At 43.7% G+C, this 14598-nt stretch overlaps 1 protein-coding gene across 1 annotated transcript in view; it reads left to right on the plus strand.

The window, feature by feature from the left end:
• Positions 1-8893, plus strand: part of LOC310908682 (uncharacterized protein) — a 47612-nt gene extending 38719 nt beyond the window's left edge. The window contains exon 4 of the mRNA XM_083859988.1: positions 8552-8893. Within this exon, the coding sequence (XP_083716114.1) occupies positions 8552-8558 (7 nt within the window). The 3' untranslated portion in view covers positions 8559-8893. The remainder of the gene's footprint in view (positions 1-8551) is intronic.
• The last annotated feature ends 5705 nt before the right edge of the window (positions 8894-14598 follow it).

Raw genomic sequence — 14598 nt, forward strand, 5'->3', positions numbered from 1 at the left:
ACTGCAATGGATCAGAGAGAAGTCATTGCTTCAGACAGGAGCTCTGGCCCAAATGTCAGACCTTGGCATCGTCCTGCAAAGAAGAATAAGGATGCAGAGATGTTACAAACAAACCTACCCAGAGAAATGGGGTTGGGGGGCTGGTACTGCCCCCTTGCCATGGCAGCCCTCACCCCTGCCGTGGCAGGAGCTTGGGTGAAGGGATGTCCCCAGCATGTCCAGACCTTGCTCTCTTGATTATTATTTACATGCCTGATTTCTTTGGAAGTGTTCAATTTATTTAAAGTGCACATCAATGTGGCACAAAGAGAAAACAGGTTCTCCGCAGAAATCCTGTGAATTGTTGCTCAGCCATTCACTGTTGCAGGCAAAAGAGGCACCAGGAGATGCAAGAAGGAAATTTTCAAAGTTAATTATTTACTGGTTTATAGAGTTTCAGCTACTTCAGCCTGACAGGTTTGATAAGGAGGCCTGGAGCTTCAGCAGAAGCAATTAGCGTGACTTCTATGAGATATTAGTGAGTAATTGTGCCATTGTTTATTTCCTGTAAAGTGACAGACTACTAGAAAGGGTTTGTTTGCTGTTTGTAGATTATTTGTGTCAGGGTGGATGAATTCATCAGAATGGCAAGTAGGAGTGAGAACATTACAAAGACTTTTTCTCCATTGCAGTACAAGGACATGCACTTCTCCCCATCTTGTTCTCTAACACATCTTCTCTTGCTTTTTTTTCTTTGGGGTTAATAATGGTGGTGATCCTCAGAGCCAGGTTTGTATTGGTATTAGCCCTGAGAAGACCCCAGGAGGGGAACAAGAGTGCCCTGAGTAAATGGATGCTGGCAAAGGGACAAGTCACAGGGCAGATTTGAGCATCAGTCCTCAAAGACTAGCAAGAAGATGGAGGTGTCCTTGATAATCAATATTGAAGAAAACTGTGGAAGAAGTAGCAAAGGTTGTATTTCCCTCCATTTGCAAGTAGGTTTCCTTTTCCAGTTTATATTGATTCCTGCCAGACATTAAACTGAACCCCTTTGTATGCAGGAATAATCCAGTTCACCTCAAACCAATTCCTTTCAGCTCTGAAAATGAAACATGAGAACTACTAAAAATAAGCAACAACAGGGCATGAAATAAATAATCTACTGCTTTGTCCAGGGAGAAATACTTTCTAACTTGGTCATCAGCAAGTAATTATCCTTGTGGGAACTGGCTAAGAGGTTAACATATCTGAAGTACATAGCTGACCTTGTCTTGGGGAAGATAGTGGCCTGGGATACTTTTGAGGCCCTTTTTGGCTATGTTTTAGGAATAATGCTGTAGAACTTACTTAGAAAGCCTCTCTTTTCATCAGGTAGTGATTTATAATTGGGCTTTCTTTTTTTCTGGAACTGCTGAGCATTTGGAAACCTCAGAAGTTCTCAAGGCCAATATTCAATTGTTACAACTTTTGGAAGCATTGTGAAAGGTAAAGACCAATGAATTGAGAATGAATGGGAAATGTACTTTCTAAAATGCTTTAGTCCAAACAGATACTTAAAATCTGTGAGGGCCAGTACATCCAGAAAAGGAAGTAGAAAGCACTGTTCAGCTTGATGTTGGGAAAAACTGATGTTGGGAATCAGCAAAGCCATCTGAAACAAACACATTATTCTTTTGCGAGAATACCTAAAGTTCTTTGTAATGAAAAAAAAAGACACAATAACTCTTAGGAAAGCATGTAAATTAATATGAACCACCAAAGACATCCCAAGGATGGGTTGCAAGACAAAAATAAAAAAATAGGGCCTTTCACAGCACTTTTGAAGTGGTGCAAATCTGCAACAGTGAAACAAAGACTGCCACAAGCAGCACTGTGACCTTACAGTCAATTTCAACACTTGTACTTAGGACTTTTAATTCCAAGGTTTCTTGAAGGTTGAGTGGACTGAATGGCAAAAAAGAAGTCTTGTCTGCACTCCCTCCTTATGTGCTGAACCTCAGCTGGGCTAATTCTTTGCAGCTGCCCAGGCAGGGAGCCAGACCCTTCAGGTAGTGGATTATGGACAGAATAAGAGAAGGATTTCTGGCAACCTCACAAACAGTACACCCTTGGGCAGGGGAAAGCCCAGAAAATACCAAAGTGCCCGGTATTGCTCTCCCACATGGACTTTGTAACAGCCAAGATAAAGAGCATCCAGCAAAGCAGGATAATGTAGCAGTGGTATTCCAAAAGCTAGACCATGGAGAAGGGGAAGGGATGTGGGTCAACTCTGCTCTCATCAATCAGGACACAAAATTTTACATATTTTCATAGGGACCTTTAATGCATGTGCACAATAAAATGAATGTGGATGTTAAAAACCTCTTCTGCACTATAGTACTGTCATTCTGTCATCCCTCCATCCTCCCTTCCTTTATGCTGACTAAACCTCTAATACACTGTGTTTTGAGTTCTCCTCTCAATAATATTTTCTGTTTGAAAATATTTGGTACTGTCATGATTTAATTGCTTTACTATTATATTTCTCTTCAAATAAATGTTCTCTGTTGTATTCAATCTTTGGCACACCACCTTCCCTTCCCCTAACAGAAGCTGTCTCATAGAATTAAAGAATAGTTTGGGTTGGAAGGGATCTTAAAGGCCAACCCCCTTGGTATGGATAGGCACACCTTCTACTAGACCAGGTTGCTTAGAGACCCATCCAACCTGGCCTTGAACACTTCCAGGGATGGAGTATCCACAACTTCTCTGGGCAACCTGTGCCAGTGTTTCACCAGCCTGATTGTAAAAAATTTCTTCCTTATATTTAGTTTAAATCTACCCTCTTGTAATTTAAAACCATCACCCCTTGTCCTATCACTGCAGGCAATAGGAACACATATGTGAAGTGTAGAGAACTTAGAAATGATTAAACAAAAAATCATTACCACATTTGTCACAGAACCACTGCTCTGCTGCTGTTTACTGGTATTCAGCTGCGATAATCTCTGTCCCAGTCTTTTACTTAGCTTTAATGGCAGCAGGACAGTGACAGTAGGCTGGACTAGATGACCTTTAGCAGGCCCTTCCAACCCAAACTATTGTATGTTTCTAATTCAGAGGGAGGATGCTGGTCAGCGCTGGGCGACATCCAAGCCCAGCCCCAGGGCAGGCCAGTTCCCTGCCTGGATGGCTGGGGCTCTGCGGCAGGAAGGAGCTGTTGTTTCCTGCTCGCTTTGCTGACTGTTGTTCTGCTTAAAATGTGAGGCCAAAAAGAGAGAGATTGGGAAAACAAAGTCTGGTTGGAAAGTTTAAAGTGTTCTTGCTTATGAAGGATTAACCTTGCCCTTGTCAAGCAAGTGACCTGGAGATTTATATTAGCACCGTCGGGACTGCCTGTCACCAGCCAAGGTCTAAGCGTTGTTTCTTAAATGAACTCAAAAGCCTGTTCTCCTGCGGGGAGGGTTGGCAGTCCCTGCTGTCTCTCCCTGCAGACCTGAGGCTGCCCTTGGCTTGGGCCAAGCTGTGCTGGATTTGGGGAGGTAAGTGAGGTCTGCAGGCTCTGGCCAAGGGCTGCGGGGCGAAAAGGACCTCCCTGGGAACCAGCCTGCCAAAATCTGGCTCTGATAAAACGGCCCAACCCATCCTGTAAAGACTTCTACTGAAAAATCTTGAAATAATCACAGAGGAAATGACAGGAACTCAGGCCTCCCTTCCCGCCCTGGCCAGACACTCCCGGCTGGCTGACAGGCCGTGTCCCTGGGGCAGGGCCAGGGCTCCAGCTGCAGCACAGACTGAGCAGCCAGGACAGGCGTTGCAGGGACGTGCGACGTGCTCTGCTCCTTGGGGAGCATGGAAATGTAGGGGCAAGTTCAGGGATTGCAGCGGCAGGAGAGGGAGGAACACAGCGATTCCTCTGGCCTTGGTGACATTTTGCTTATTTAAACCAGCTGCACGTCTTATCTGGAATCTTGAGAGACTTTAGTGTGGCTTTCCTCATTTTCGTTTAAGAGGGCCTTCAATTAACACAAGTGCCACAGACTGAAATACCTGCTTTATGAGGGGGCAGGGCTGAACAGCTTAAAAATACGTAGGACTTTGGATTATATTACTTCCTATTGAACAGTTTCCAGTTCTGCTGCCCCAGACCATCTATCTCTTCCCTTAAGAGCGGATGAGATATAAAGAAACCACTCCCATATTTTTATCAAGTAGGTGAGGCCATTGTGTTTGATTTTTTACCTTGCGGTTTATAACGTGTCAGATCCTGGTGAGACAGTCTGAATCTGGCATTGGTACCTTTGTAAATTGCTGAACATCACAAGAGAGTAATAAGGAATATGCTGTACATGCTTTACCTGCCCTCCATCCTGTCTGTCTTCCTTGGATGACCCCAAACATTATTTTAAGTGCAACATCCTTTTGTTGCACAGCTTTCCTTTAATGCTGAGTTTTTTCTGGTGTGCACTAATGTATTCCTGTCCCTAAGCAGCTACAGAAGAGCAATGTGTCAGCACGCTGCAATGTTCATGTGTGTGCATGCAAGTCATCATCAGTCTGTAGGTACAGCTCTGTGCTGAGTGGCAGCTGTGTTTCTAACTCCCCAAGATTCACCTGAAAAAAGCTCCAACTTTTAATTTGTGGAATTGCACAGACTGGTGGCAGCAGGACACAAGCAGGAAACATGAGAAAACAGAGGAAAAAACCCGACAGAATTGCTGCAATGTTTGGTAACAAGTAGGTTCCTCCCTTCCTCAGGATTCCTTCTGAAGGTTGCCATCAGCACCTTCCACTTGGTTGGCCTCACAGACCGTCACCCTGAATCCTGGGTGGTGGCAGCAGCCAGCAGGACATTTCCTGTACCTTTGCACAGCTCCAAGGTTTGTAAAGCTACCCCAGACTCCAGAGAAAGTGTGTGAAGCCTGTTCAGCCTGTATGGAGAAGCTGACATTGCCTCAAGGCAGGGAAGGGACATAGAAACCACCAAGTGATCCAGCCAGCCGTGGGAAGAGTTACAGAAAGAAAGAAGTGATCTGGCTTCACCCTGGTCTTGGGCAGTCGCTCTGAGGCTGCAAACCACTGGTGGCTTGTCTGTCATTTCCTGCAGGGCAGAGCGGGTTGTGTAGGCAACATAAAGTGCATATGAGTCCCATCCAGTCCAGACAGTAAAACTTGTTTAAATGAAAACAGATTCGGGCACTTCTTGCACTGTGGACAGACATCATCTCTGCAATGTCGCAGCTCCCTCTGAGCCTCTGTCAGTGTGTTGTCCTTTTGCTGCCTCGACGGAGCGTTGGCCTTCCTCCCATCCCATGACACAACTCCCTGGTTTTGTTCCTTTGGTGGGTGGCTGGAGAAGTGAGTGGCAGCAGCGTGGTGACCTCAGGCAGGGCCATGACAACTGGGGTGGGAATGAAAGGCTCCAGCTGGCACCGCTCCCTGCAGAGTGCCGTCCTGTCTGCCGCGTTTTTGGTTGGTGCCTGATGAAGACGTGAGCCCTTCTCAGCTGTTCACTGCAGCTGGGGTGCCAGAGATGCCCTCAGATCTGCGTTCAGGTCAGGACAGGCACTGCAGGCACTCGCTAATCCCCTCCAGGAAAGTTCCTGCGGTTTATTCCAAATATGCAGTTTGAACTGGTTAATCTGAGCGGGTGGGCCGGTCTGGCGGGTGCTGACACATGTGCTGCTCCGGGTGAAGGTCGGCTGCTGCCCCAGGGCAGTGACAAAATGTCCCCAGCCAGGCCTCTGCTTGCAGCCCTGCAAGCTTCTCGTCCAAATCCTCTGCAGTTCTGGGCCATTTCCCATGCAGATTTTAGTGCTTTTTGCCCTTCCTTAGTTTAAAACATGATTTCTGTTTCTTCTCTGGTGAGGTTAGGGAAGGCCAGAAGGATATTCATCTTACATTTTCTCATTACATCTTATTATCCACCCAGGTCATGAAGTAATTTATCGAAAAGAAGCAGATGGTGTGAAAATATGACTGTTTCCAAATTCCACAGCATCCTAGCAGATGCCATTTTAACCTTGACCTGTGTTTTTCTGTAGCCTGGTTTATCTGGCCCAGGAGAAATTTCAGGAAGTTGTGCAGAGCAAAAGGGTGCAGCTTGGTTTTTCATTGTTTTCACTGCTCCTGCTTGCATACGGCACAGGAAAACGAGAGGAAAATATCCTTTTGCTGGGATTCAATCCCATGTTTTTTGTGAACCTTGAGTTCAATCAAGCTTCGATAAAATGGAAACTGAGGGAATGCAGAACACATTGAGGGAAGCATGGTGCTCAGTGCAGTGCATGTGCTTCACATGTGACAGGTTGTTTACTTCTCCTCCCTCCTCCTGCCTCCTTCAGGTAGTTTCACTAGCATCTATGCATAAATAACTTGCCATGGCAAACAACAACTCTGAATCCACAATTCTATCTTTGCTCAGGATTATTGACCTAAAATAGTTTTTTTTTTTCCTTATAAGCCTAATTAAACTTGGAAATACTTCTTTTCCAGTCAAATAATGTAATTATATTGCATTTGCATAACATATATTATGTCAGCTGGAAGCCAGGCTGCTTTGTGAACTGTCTAGAGGGTTCTGGTAAATTAAATCAAGTAAACCCCCTTCCTGCAGTTTAAGTTGTTTTTCCCAAGTCACTACTCCTCTTCTCTCTCCTAACTCTTTTGTGGCTCTTCCCCTCCTCCCCAACTTCTCTGCAGATGTTAATGCTCTCAGAGGAGTCACTAGATGACCCTGTATGCTCATCCTAATTGCCAGTTTCTAACAATCATGACTTTTTAAATGTAAGTGGCAAACTCCCTTCTGTGAGCCCCATGATAGGCTCACCAAGTCCTGGCAGGGAGGTGCAGGGAAGAGCTAGGGGCAATTCCTCGTTGAGCAACAGCAGGAAGATTTGCTAAAGCCTGTCTTTCAGGGCTTGTCTGGGTTTTACATGCTGTGATACAGTCTCTGTACACACACCACTGCACTTAGAAATGCCTTGATCAAGGCCAGCTATTGCTGTGCTGAAAATCTTGATTCAAAACTTGAAATGGAGGCAGCTTGCTATGTACTAACAATGAATGACCCTCCCACTTACACATTTTTGTCATATTTATTTGAGTAGCTTCAACTTCCAGATGTATGGAAGGCTTTGTTGTCAGATTAAAAAACCTCTGTAGGCAAAGTCATCTCTCTTCCCTCGGGTAGCATTTACAGCTGACTCATCTGTGTCTGACTCACCCGATGCCACAGCAATTGCTTTCAGGACAGTCCTGAGAATGGACAGTCAGACAGGTAGGAAATTTGGGATGCTGCAGGCAGAATCATGGGTGGAGGTGGTGTTGTCCTAGGAGGAGCTGCCATTCCCATAGATAAATGAGAGATTCTGCTGTGTCTTGGGAGCAATGGGCACATCCAGTGCATCCTGCTGAGTGGTCAGACTTGTCCAGTACAGTCTCTGCATATTCAGTGATCTTAGTGTCACACAGAGATGGACTTTACAGCAAATGTCCTTCATGTCTGACACATGTGAGGTGTTGTGGACCACCTATGCAAATTCTGAATGGGTTGTAGACTATGCACAGTGTCACCAGTGGGATCAGGATGTACCAGACTTGAATCTGCACACACAGTCATCGTGTAGGGTGGTTGAACAAAATATGTCAATCCACTACAGGCTTATCTTTGAGTCCCCAAGCTGGTGCTCCTCAAGGAATTTTGGCACTGATAATCATGTGACCATAAAGTAGATTGAACCAGGTCAGTGGTGAAGCTGAATGTCCACATAGACAGGCACCAGTACTGATACTGGAGAGGTGATGGGAGCAGGCAGGGGCAGGCAGCAGCTCATGCTTAGATTGACATCAGCAAGCCATGGCACCAGATTCTCAGTGATTCATCTGGGAATTTAGCATGCTGGAGAGCCAAGGTGAAAATGTGGCTGAAGCCCATGCTTTGATGAAGCTGATGAAGATTTGAGACCAGCAGACAAATTTCTGCTTCTGTCTGGTAAAGAGGGCATAAATGGGGTACTGGTACAGCTGTTAGTTCTGATGGAGCTGGCCTGGACACAGGATGGACTAAACCCTGCTACAAGAAAGAACCAGGATCACCAAACCATGGGGCTAGACATATGTGGAGACAGAAATTGCACCTGGTTTGAGTAATGCATCTGCTGATCTTCTAGTTAAACTTTCTGACCAGTCCCAAGAAAAGGATCCTTCTGATCTCTCACAGCTGTAGCATACAAGTACATACATAGTTTTTTCTAGTAGCACATCTGGTCCTTAACACAGGGAGTGAAGTCCTGGGTTGTGGTGCTCAAGCCCTGCTGATTCTCTGTCTCTTCCTTCTGTGATGACCCCAAAATCTGTACACAACTTCAGCATGTCAGTGTCTTTGATTGGACCTTCCCTTGGCTTTGGGGGCTTGGAGGTATCACTGGGCTTCTCACCTAACAATATAGTGTGCAAAATATTAATCTTGGTCTGGGCTGCACTGGGTCTCTGGAATACTCTGTCTTAATAAATATTTCTCCTCCCTTGTCCTTTTGGAAAGTAATTTCTCTTTACTTCCTGTTGTATTCAATAAATCTCTTTGCTTAAAAAGGGACTAACCATCTGGCATCTGGGATAGAGAAGACAAAGGAAAGACAACAAGTTGAGTGCTGGACTGTGAGTCAAAAGCTTCAACTGTAAAATCCTGACATGGAAACATGCTAAAAAAAGGAGGGAACAGGAGTGAGAACTGGGAAAACCACTTCAGGCTGTTGTTTTCTGGCACAATGCCCAGCAGGCACTGCACCAGGCAGCTCAGACCTAGAGCCTGTTTTCCCTGCTGTGTGCTGCTTCATTTTCTGGCCTGGGACGACATCTGGCTGGCATATTCTTTTCCACACCCCTGGATGAGTGCTCTTTTTAGCTAGTTACTGCAGTATTTGGCATTAAAATAGAGTGAGTTAGACTACAAAGTAATATAAGATCGGCTTAAAAATAATGAGGCTTAAGTGCAGTTGATCTTTGAGTACTTTTTGTTTGCCTTCTGGGTTAAAAAACTTTACAATATGTGATGTCCATCTTTTCCTGCATTTCACCATGACTGTGAGTGCTCAGAAGTCACCTTAAGAATTGGAAAAAAACTCCACCAAACAAACCAAAACAACAACAAAACCGACAAAATAAAGCAAAACATAATACATCCATACCTCTTTATTGAGAAGCCCAGGATAAATTATTTGGGCTTTCAGATTAACACTAATTATAAACTCTCAATTTAAAAAATAGGGTAATTAGCAATAGAAAGTAGAAGGGAGATGGTGGGAAGAGAAAAACCACAGAAATGGGGAACAAGACTACTCATTGCCTTCAAGAGATTGTTCAAGCCCAGTAAGAAACAGGGGCTGTGATGATGTAACACCACACAGTTGTCTCCAGATTTTGAGTATTTGCCCAGTGTCTGGAAAGACTTCTCCCACTAGCAAAGAAGGGTCCTAGATGAACAGAACTCACAGTCTGGAAACAGACACCACTGACTGTAACACTGGTTGTCTCTACCAAACCAGCCTGTGCTCCTACATCCACCAAGTTGTACCAGCGCAAGGAACTTGGGCTTAACTTCTTTCACTTCCTTCTGGGTTTAAGCAGCACCTTTGCATAACAGCATGTTCCAGTTTTCAAAAACAACCTGTTGCAAATGTTCCAATCTACCCCAGAAATGCAAAACAATTTTCACAAAGCCTGGTGTTTTTATACAACATGAAGCAGAGGTACTGTGTGCTGGCAGAGTTGTTTAATGTACTGTCCAGGCTGCAGGCACAGGTCTGGGAGCCAGATGTTAGCTCAACCTGATTTTTTCTAGCAAGGGAATTCTGGAGAAAACACAGGTACAAATGTGAGGGTTACACACCAATAATTTCTCTGTTGGTCTATATACCTTTATTACTTCCCAACACAGTTATAAAGCTTTCTGGCTTTACCTATTAAAGGTGGAATGGATAAGCTTAGGTGAAATACATCCCTTCCAAATTACAGCAAGAATATAATTCAGTATCAGAGACAAGTTAGCACTACTAATACATTAAAATCTGGCCTCTGTGCACGTGCCTGAGTTAAAACCATACTGTAAGAAAGTTGGAATGATACCCTTGAAGAGTGTAGCCACACACGTAGCAGCTGCTCTGATATAATGTGTCAGCATCTCCCTGTTGATAGTTACCTAATTATTGACTCATTTGTGAGATTAATTAAGCATTGGAGCAGCCTGCCCAGAAACATCATGTGCTTTTCATCACTGATGTTTATGGGACCTGAATGCATAGTGCCCTGACCCCAAGGAGCAGGAGGTTGCACTAGAGGCCTTCCAAAGCCTCTCCAACATGAGTGTTCCTGCAGTACCACGACTCCATACTTCCCAGGCATGGATCTCGGGTTCTGAGATTATTCCCTGCACTTTTCAGTCTATTAAAGTTTAGCTGAGGCTCTTCATTCTCTGTAATTCTTGTAAAAAGGAAAAAAAAAATACATGCCACTGAAAACCAGTAAAATGTTGTGTGTTTGTGAGTTTTTTATGGGTTTTGAATACAGATATATATGTATTTTGTTTTTCTGCTTTAGAGGAGCCTGTAAGGGTAGAGAAGCAGCAAAAAAGAGAAGGAATAAATAAGGAATATATATAAATTATATATAGCATATATATATTATATGTTTTGTTTGGTGGCAGCTGGAGGTCTGATCTCCCTGTGAGAACAGAAGCACAGTCTAGAAATGACTGACAAATCTGAGTATCACCTCCTGTGGTAGTTCCTCAGAGCTGAACACCAAGCAGTGACTCCTCTCCTGCAAAAGCAGCAGGCAGAGTTATTATTTCAGAGCAGGCAGAGTTATTATTAAGTGTGCTCACATACATGCAATGCCATGTTATTTAACAAATTCATTTTGAAGGCCCACTGTCTAAGGCCTCTGAGAAGACTACCAGGTGCCTCAGTGTGAAATACATGAAATGTAAGTGTGGTGATACTTTCTTATTGCTTTGGGAGCTTCTCTGCCCAAGATCCTGTCCCAGCTCTAGTGTTGGCTTTGGACTTTTTCCAGTTTGCTTCTCTGGGCTTTGCTATATCCTCAGCCATTTCCTTCCTCAGGCTGTGCCTGTGTAGGATGGCCCTACCTCTGGTTCCTTTTCTCCAGCTCCTTTGGGAGTGGTAGAGGCCTGGGGACATCACTGTGGGAGGCTGCACAGCCTCACCAGGCATGAAGAGTTCTTGTTACTGCTATTCCTGCCACAGCCTGGGTCTCACTGCACCCTCTCAGCATGCTTTTTCTCATGGTCAATGTATTAATGGATTCTAGGGTCCTTGCATTCTTCCTCTGGGATTAGGGGCTTTAGTTGCTCCCAGCCCTCAGCCTGGTAATCCATAATCAGATTTCACCCTTTTAGCATTTCTCAGAGCAAATGCTATCTAGGATGACCTAAATTTGACATTCTGTTCCTTTAGGGACCATCAATTTCCTATGTTCTGTCACCTTTGAAGATGCTCATAGTCTCCTATTGCATGATCACAGCTCATCAATGCCACATGTAGTATCATCTCAGAGTCATCATTTCAGTAGCCTCCTTAACCTCTGCTTTTTCAACAAGAGCAATTTGGAGGAATGCTGACCAGTTATGGTTGTCTCCTGCTATAGGGGTTTGACTTAAACTACCTAACTTCTCCATTTGTCCTGATGCCTCCTACTTCTGCAGTTCTATGCCTCCATTCCTTGCTCCCAAACACCACTCAGAGCTTTGATAACTTGCAGCCTGCCTGGCTTATGCTGGAGCTGAGAGTGGGTCTGCACCAAGCTGAGTGGTGCATTTGGCATGTCTGAGGGATGGACTGTCATGGGGAAGGACGTGGGCAAGCCACAGGAGGGGGCCCATGGCAACATCATGAATTTCAGCAAGGCCAAGTGCAGGGTCCTAGTGACAGGACAAGTGACAATGATTTAAAACTGGAAGAGGGTAGTTAGATTAGATATTAGGAAGAAATTTTTTACTGTGAGGTTGATGAGACACTGGTACAGATTGCCCAGAGAATCTGTGGATGCCTCATCCCTGGAAGTGTTCAAGGCCAGGCTGGATGGGCTTTCAGCAGCCTGGTCTAATGGAGGGTGTCCTTGCCCATGGCAGAGGGTTGGAACTGGGTGATCTTTAAGGTCCTTTTGAACCCAAACCATTCTATGGTTCTTTGAGGGGGGTAAATAGAAATCATGTCCGTTGTATCTGGGAAATGCAGAAGCCTGTCCTTAGGAAGTGTTGGGCTCAAAAGGTCTGGAAAATGCTTTTAAAACTTTAAGCAAAGTTCTCATCCACATTTACAGAGATAAAGCTTATTCTCCTCAGTCTTGAGAAATGCAAACAAAAATGTAGAAATTCTCAAACTTTGTCTCGAACTTTATGCAGTGTGAGTTAATGGTGATGGTTCATCTCTTGAACTTTGCCCTTCTTCTGGAGGGCACGGGAGGTAACGCGTGCACTGGTTTTGTTACCTTGATCTCTGTGAATGCAAACGCAAAACTTCCTTTAAGTAACCAACTCCCGAGAACGTCGCCCGCAGAGGCTGGTGAGCCATTAGATGGCAGCACAGATAAGGAAAACATCCATCGTGCGTGGTGCTGCTCCAGAAAAGCCCCTCCACTGCTTTCAGCATCCCCAAGGCATCTTGTCGGTGAAGAATTTTCACATTATTTAAAGCAAGATAAATTAAAGCCTGTAAATGAGGATTTTCATATCATATTAAATCATATAAAATAAAATTTATCCCCTCTCCCCAAACTGTGATGGCATGTATTAAGCCTGAAGTTCTTTCAGAATTTCTGAATTATTTTATTCCTTATCCTTCTCAAGCATACATAAATTCAGCTACACTGACTAAAACAGCTCCTTTCTTGGTGACATGTATAGTAGCTTATCACCTAAAAGCTCTTCTAGAAAATTCCATCACCAGCCATCTCAGCTCATGGCCTCAGGAGCATAATATTTTACATTACTTTCAGATGCCATTTGAGAAACTCAACAAATACAGTAGGCATTTAGTAGACCCTCAGAATATTCCAGTAACACTTCAACAAATTTCATTTTTTAATGAATTGAATTGAAGCAAATACAGAGGAGACGTAATTTTCTTTTTCAGATTGGATACGTACCTTATTATTAATTTTGCATTGTGTTGGCTTAAAGTTATTTAAAGGAGAATCAAGGTGCTAATTGCATACCTGTAAACCTGACATTTGTGCTGACATCCCAGACTCTTGCCTGATATCTTGTGAGAAAACCATGCTTGAGAATTGTCAAAGTGATGAGGTTCCTGGTTTTTGCTATGGCAGAGCAAAATTCCTACCTTAAATACTGTTAAATACTGTTAAAAATGTGTGATAATCATATCAAAGAGACTTCATTCTAGCATATAGGATTTTGGCAGTCTTTATTTCATTTTCCCCCTAAGAAATTATTAACAATAATATATACTTTTGCTTATTCATAATCATAACAGCTATATTAGACTAATATAAAGCTACCTTGCACTTGACAAAATCAGGAGTAATAATCCATGTTGTTATACCAATACCAAAACTGGTTTATGGAGGTTAATTCATCCCCAGCTCCCAGTTTTTTGGAGCATCTTCACTCCCAGGCTGTTTTTCCAGGTGAGTGAGCTGATGTTCAAACTTGGAGGCTGCTCTCACACTGGTGATCTCAGGAAGTGCTTTGCAGCAACTTTTGGAGCTGTTTCAAAAGGAGAAGAGCTTTGTAGTGTCTCATAGGCAATTAGGGGCCACATCTCCTCTTGGGAGTTGATGAGCACAATGTGTCTGCTTATACTTTTTTTCCTTGCAGATTTGCCTCTTGCAGAGACAATACTTCTCTTGTCACTTTGTGACGTGGAAAAGCTGTGTAACTTCTCCTCTGCTGTGGGGTTGTGAGACTATCTGGAAGAAAGGAAGGATATATCACTTTACTTTTTAAAATGGAAAAGACATTTCAGAAGGCAGCATAAAGTAACACTAAGCAAAAATTTAAGAGAGACAGATGGGTAATAGAAAGCATCACATCAGTATCTGATCGCTGCAAACCTTGGCTTTGTGTTTTCAGCACCATGACACAAACATTATTTGATCTAAAGGGAATTGAATGGACTTTTAAACTACATATTCTACCTTCTGCAGAATTGCAGGCCTGCTATGCAAGTGTCTTCTCAAATTATTAATGTAGGCCAGTGAGGATCACAGACCAAGGTGGAATGGCAGCAAGTGTGCCTAATGTATGCAGGTACTTCCAGCTACTCCAACAGCAGGCAAAGCCATTCTGTTCTGTACACAGCTCCTTGGGATGGAGAAATGTGTAAATCTCTTGACTTTAGCACATGGGGAAAAAAAGTGTTGCTTTCTAACACTACCTCAGAACCTATTCAGCATATGGCTGTCTTCTCAATGTGTAAACTAGTTAGGGGTGAGTTTTTTATTTATTTTGAACTGTCTAGATCTTATTCCACTTCAAATCCTCAGAGATTTGGATGAAACTACTAAAACTTTTAAATGTTTGAAGGATATCAGACCAGCAGTGAAAACAGACAGAGAGCTGCTGGGCCCAGCATCACATTTTCCTCCCTAGAACAGGGAAAG

This window comes from Zosterops lateralis (genome assembly GCF_965231275.1).
Source record: "Zosterops lateralis genome assembly, chromosome: 4".
NCBI classification, from domain to species: domain Eukaryota; kingdom Metazoa; phylum Chordata; class Aves; order Passeriformes; family Zosteropidae; genus Zosterops; species Zosterops lateralis.